Genomic DNA, 6,358 nt, shown 5'->3' with positions numbered 1-6,358 from the left:
ACAGGCGCGCACACAGGCAGCACATGAAAACAGACACACAAACACACACACATATGGTGCGCAGCCTCTACCTCCCCTACTCTGGAGGAGCTCCAAAACGCCCCCAAATCTCAGTACAGGGCATTCTCTGGCACAACGATACTCATCTATACACTAGCTTTCTGCCAATAGATAAAGGCACACACACGCTAGCACACGCACACGCACACGCACACACACAGCTCCTCCCCTTTTCCCAAATCAACTCATTCACAGATAGGCTGGCACTTAATCTAAGCAGTCAGGCCAGCAGAGGAGGTATCAATAGATCCATTAAGGAGATAAAGCCGGGAGAGGGAAGGGATGCAGGTTTGGTCAATATCTGGCAACCTAAAACCTTAACTAATAATTGTCTGTGTGTAGACTAATCTAAAGCAGCGTTACGGGTGCAGATTTTCTGTTAGTGTAGCCTGATATCAGTGTGATTATCGTGTTAATGTGATATTGGCAGAAGCAGATGTAGGGGAGAGGAGGCCATAGGAGGAGGGGGATGAGAAGGAGATGGAGAGAGAGGATGGAGAGAGAGAGAGAGAGAGAGGGAGAGGGAGAGGGGGAGGGAGCGGCTGGAGCAGGGCGGCTGGAGTGGCCAGTGCGAGGCAGGGTGCGATTTTAACACGTGGAGCTCACAGTCTCATTACAGGCTTGGTCTGAGGAGCGCAGGGGTCAGACCTGATCCAAACCCACACTGACAAGTGCAAATGGGATTCTGCTGTCTGTCTCAACACCTCCCCCCGACACACACACACACACACACACACACACCCCTTCTCCCAAAACCAACCCCCTCCTACCCTAACACACACACACTATCCTCCCAAAACTATCACACATAAGCGCAAACACACACGTACTTATCCACACATATATCCATATACAAACCAGACTAGCAAAAAGAAGGGCAAACATTATCAATTAGTCTACTGCTACGGCTTCTGACTTTGCATTCATCTGTCTTCTCTCTCACCCGCATCCGCTCTCCTTCGCAGCTCTAACTCTCCCCCTTCTCCCTCCATAAAAGTAAGGCAAGTACCTTCGGGGTAAGGTTACACTCTTGAAATCATAGTCATTTAAATTAATTTCTGCTGACAAAAGGCTGCCGTTAACATTTTATCCTAAAGTCAAGGGGTCTCCAACCTCTGGGACAGCTCCATAAAAACTCGATTGACCATTACTCATCTGTGACCCCAGCAGTGGCTGCGCACCTTCGCTCGCATAAACACACACAGACACTCCATTACCTAAACACACACACACACACAGCAATGCACAGGGGACCAACATGTGGGGCAGGGTGGGGAGGGCTGACTTGCACAATCACCTTGATGAATCACCCTATATAACGGCCCGGAGAACGGGATAGTCGCCATTGTTAAGTTACCTCTCCATGGAGACCAACTATCTTCTACATGACCTACACACACAGCTAATACATGCACCACCACACACACACAAAGACAACCAACGACCCAGGAATAAATTACACATGACCTTTACGCGCAATATGTTTAAAATGCATCGTCCTGGATGCGCTGGACGTGCTTGAAAACACACAGAGACGCTACAACTATAAAATCCTCTGCCGTACATGACCTATGAATGCACAAACAACTTTTAACACAAAAATGCTCTTGAGTGGAAGGGCAGGGTATATTTCCAGCGTGAATGGCCATTCATGTAAAAGGAAACCACAAAATGACCATGTTTCCTCCCTGCTCCATGTTGAACCAGCACGCGCACATATAAGCAACCCGGAAACATGCAGACCGCCAGGAAAAAAAAAAGGTGTTCTTAGAAATTAAATATGAAACGCATAAAATATGCAGTCAGCTCCCGCTATGCCAGCGCTGCCTCCGACACAGGCTCTCTCTCCTCCGTTCCCACCACATGTTTTATTCAGGACTGATATTCTAAAAGCTGAAATAGAACAATCTATTTCCCCTTGCACTCCTCACTTCTGATTTACAGATGAATATTTCAGAAGAATGTCAGAAAAGAGGGAGAAACTCCACTCTGCAAGCCGGCGTCTGCCTCACCTCTCCCTCCCTCGCCCATCCTCCCTCCCTTTTACAAGACAGCTACGCGATCCTCGTGCAAGACTCACTTAAGGAGCAGATTTGCTTAATTTTCTACATGATTTAACAATTTGGGGAGTGAGTGTTCAGGGGTATGAGAGGGGGGGGAGAGAGGGGAGTCTTTGGCCCAGGAGTAGGAGAGAGTGAAAGAGGGGGGAGAAAAAAAAAAAGATAGACAGACACAGTGCTGCACAGACAGGACTCTTGATATCAGTGGAGGAAACATATCCCCAAATACAACAGGATCTAATCTAACTCTATATCTCATGGTTGGAGTTCAATGACCAGGCATCAAATATGATTTCAGAATAATTTAAGATTTCAAAAAGACTGAAACTTTAAATTTTACCAAATCTATGTCGCATTACAAAAGTGAAGCACAATTTAGAGTCCATCCAATGGCTCTCAGCATTCAAACACACGTCTTCACAAATACATGCACACACAGGAAAACAAACACAAACTGGCAGGTATGTAAATTATGGACACATGTGAAAGGCACACATCTGCTCCTGCTCTTTCCAGTCCCTCATGCCTATTTATACCTGACTGGAATGCCACTGACTGACTGACTGACAGACACACACACACACACACACACACACACAGCTTTACAGGCAGGGCTATTGTTCTCTCTCAGTCTCAGCAAAGTCATGTGCGCCACTACACTCTAGCAGAGAAATAGAAGGGCAAACGGGCATACAGACAGAGAAGGAGACAGATAGAGGGACGCAATCAGTCACTTTCTCTCACACACACACACAGAGAGAAGCAGCTAGAGTGGTACTCACAGTCTTTCGGTGTTGCGGGGTATATTCCTTGGCATGGTTTTGATACCCAGTCCATGGCAGTCCACTGTGGTGCCACTGCAGGTACACAACGCTGGGCAGGCGCTGGCATTGCCCATAACCAGGGCAGAGAGGACCAGCACCCACATCCAGAGTGGCAGCCTGGCCAGCCTGCCCATGCCTGCCCCACAGCAGCTTCCTCTAACGGGCATGATCACCACCACTGTAGCCTACTACTCTCTGTCCACCTTTCTCTTTCTGCAAAAAAAAAACCAAGAGTCCTGCTACACCCCGCAAGTCCCTTACAATTACTGTAGATTTGTGGTGGGTATAGGAAAAAATTATACAAAATATAAAACTAAATGCTATTATTTTCTTCTTAGCTGGGAAGCAAAGCAAGTCCTTTTTGTTCTTCTAGATTTCTTTTTTGCTGAAGCTTTGATATCCACTACTGTGATTCAGTTCTGATGAGGAGCAAAAAAAAAAGGCTGTTTTCTTTCTCTTATTTTCTCCTTTGCAAACTCTCCTCGTCTCTTGTCTTTGTGGAGTTGCTGTGCTCTGGTCTGCACACGTCTGCGTCTCTCTGTCCTCCTCTCACTCAGTCCCGCTCTGCTCTGCTCTGCTCGCCTGAAGAGAGGGGGAATAGGGAAAGAGCAGAAAGAAAAAAAAAAAAGCCAGTCTCTTTCTCTCTCTCTCTCTGTCTCTCTCTCTCTCTCTCTCTCTTACACACACACACACCAGTCATCCATCACAAGGATCTACAAATAGCAGAGCCCCCGACTCCACCCCTCCCCCTCCTCTCCTCCCCCCACTCCTCTCCCTCCTCACACAACACCCCCCACCCACAGAACCCTGCCTGAACTCACTCTCGTTCTCCAGATCCCTCTTTCATTCCCTTTATTCTATTCACAATCTAAACCTATCCCAAGTATCTTTCTTTCTTTCTTTCTTTTTTTTCCACTCCCTCCACTCCTCAGGTTTGCCTCCAGGCGAACCCCCCAGAGAGAGACCTAACCTGCATGACACTGCATAACCCCAGCCTGAAGGGAGAGGCTGTGGGGAGACCGTGCTGTGTGAGTGTGTGTGTGTGTGTGTGTGTGTGTGTGTGTAACGAAGGAGGGTCCACTAGGGAAGAGAGGAATCAACACCTCAGTCCTTGGAGGCAAAAAGCTGGAATAAATAATCTGTGAGTGTTAGTCTTAACATGTAGATCAAGTGCAGCCACACAGACAGAGGCTGCAGCAGGGAACTTCACCATGCCAACGAACGGAACTGAAATACACAGACGTGCAAAGATTCATGAAATGTTGGAGAGACAGACCACAACAATCAAAAGTAACTCAATATCATATTTTCCGACAGGCACAGGCATAGAGATACATATACCAATATGATCAGCCACACAAATATTCATAAGCACACACACACGTCACACAATTTAACTGCTCTGTTATTGCGCTTTAGGACAGTAACTGCTTGTGTGAAATATTTTGGCCCACAATTGTTCTGTTAATGCCAGAACCATACATTCCTTCAACTGGACTAAAAGGGGGAGGGAAAAGTGATGGATATGCAGCAGCTTCCGGCCATTATTTGCATTAAAAGAACACTTGAATACTTTGTAAATGAAGAGTGTGGAAAACAAAGAGGGTGAAATATAGTTAGAACTGTGGAAATGTTAGGTCTGACCATTGCTGACACTGTAATTACAGGTTTCGCGATACATTTCCACATGAATATTGATGTCCATTTCATGGCACTTAATCACCGGACCTAGGCAACCTGAGGATGTGTAGAGAGGTTGACTATCCTAGATCCGAGTATAGGAAACTGAACTCTTTTACTTTTATGCGTTCAGCCCCCAAAGTGTCATGTCCACAGTTCTCCGCACAATGAAACAGGCACCTCGCAGTGGTCGGGCCTGGCCTGGCCCGGGCCACTTGGGCTCCTGTCTAGTTCTACAGAGGGCTGTGCTGCGGGGTGGACGCCTCCCAACATAAACACCACGGCACAATCACAAGGACCGTGGAACCCCGATCGCTTTGGCTGACAAAGGGAGTGGGAGAAAGAAGAGAAAGAGGGAGCAGGAACGGTGCAAGCAGAAACGTTTGCGTTTGAAAAAGGTTTGAACACTTTTTTGGTCACTGCATAATTCCATGTGTTATTTCATAGTTTCGATGTCTCTACTACTATTCTAAAATGTGAAAAATAGTAAAAAATAAAGAAAAGTGTGTCCAAAAGTTTGACTGGTAGTGTATGTGTGTGTGTGTGTGTACTCTGCCTGCCCTGTTCTAACCAAACACAGATATATGCCAATGTATCCATGTGCACATGCAGGTAGGAATACCCTACACACACCTCAGAAAGAGCTCCATCTGGCCCAGTAAAAGTGTCAGTGCAGTGTAGATCTTCCTTCCATGAATGGCTAATTAAAGAGGAGACAGTGGTGTTTAGTGGTAATGGGGGGTGGTGGTAACGTCCCTCTGCTCTCTCACAGAGCCGTGATAGGAATGCACACAGATACACTGCAGGAATTATTCTGCCGCTCTCAAAGGCGTGGGAGGACATGGTAGCAATTTGCAATTAGTCCGGGAGAGGAGAATTGGCAAAACAGAAGACCTCTTTAACAATGGATTTAGATTAGGAAGTAAATGAACTTAATGGGGAATACCGGTCAATTTAAGAATTCACATTATTCCTGTAGCCTGTGGAGTTCAATCAACATTTTCGACTCTCTTCCAAAGCTAGAAACCAAAGCTCCAAGGTGTCAACAAGATAAAGCTGGGAGCTGCTCTGTCGACTATGGAGGACTGAATTAGTCAACTCGTAGTGCGAGTTTGACTTAATAAACACAAACACACTTTATTCTGTAGTAGTGTAAAAAATTCTGAAACAAATTCAGCAGCCAGAAAATTCAACTGCATGCTCTCGCAGACCCTATTTTCCATCTTTTCAGGTCATTCACATTTCACAGCCGTGTTTATCGTGCCTATTCAGAGAATAGGCACGATAAACCCCTCCATTCCCAATTCTGTCCACAGGATCTTCAATAACACACTGCCATCCCAGAGCCTAAAAAAAACATTTTAATCCTAAAATTCTCTGGTTTTCCCTTTTAACACAAATGCACAATGCTGTTGTCCATCTGTTGTTTGGCTCACTAGAAATAACCTTTACTATATGGAGGAACAGACAGCAATAGCTTGCAGGAAACACACATTTTTCTACATAAATTAAAAAAAAAATCCACATACTCAATATGTACGCTTGTGGGTTTTGTGTGCACACCAGATAATGTATAGTTGATTACAGTATGTCTGAGTCGTTTTACAGTCATAAGGCCCCTTCTGGAGTATAGGAATGCTAAATAAAACCTCGTTGATTTGAGTTTTGACTGTAGAACAATACTATTCCTATCATGGAAGCTGCCTGTTGTGTATTTACAGAACATGAGAAAGA

The 6,358-nt window shown here is 45.6% G+C and overlaps 1 protein-coding gene across 1 annotated transcript in view; it reads right to left on the bottom strand.

The window, feature by feature from the left end:
* Positions 1–3,447, bottom strand: part of slit1a (slit homolog 1a (Drosophila)) — an 87,659-nt gene extending 84,212 nt beyond the window's left edge. Inside the window, exon 1 of the mRNA XM_078288593.1 lies at positions 2,903–3,447. Coding sequence (XP_078144719.1) covers positions 2,903–3,111 — 209 coding nt within the window. The 5' untranslated portion in view covers positions 3,112–3,447. The remainder of the gene's footprint in view (positions 1–2,902) is intronic.
* Between the last annotated feature and the right edge of the window lie 2,911 nt (positions 3,448–6,358).

The sequence above is a fragment of the Centroberyx gerrardi genome, chromosome 15 (assembly GCF_048128805.1).
Source record: "Centroberyx gerrardi isolate f3 chromosome 15, fCenGer3.hap1.cur.20231027, whole genome shotgun sequence".
Taxonomy (NCBI): domain Eukaryota; kingdom Metazoa; phylum Chordata; class Actinopteri; order Beryciformes; family Berycidae; genus Centroberyx; species Centroberyx gerrardi.
Note: the sequence above shows the minus strand (reverse complement) of the source record. Positions and strands in the feature narration are given on the sequence as shown.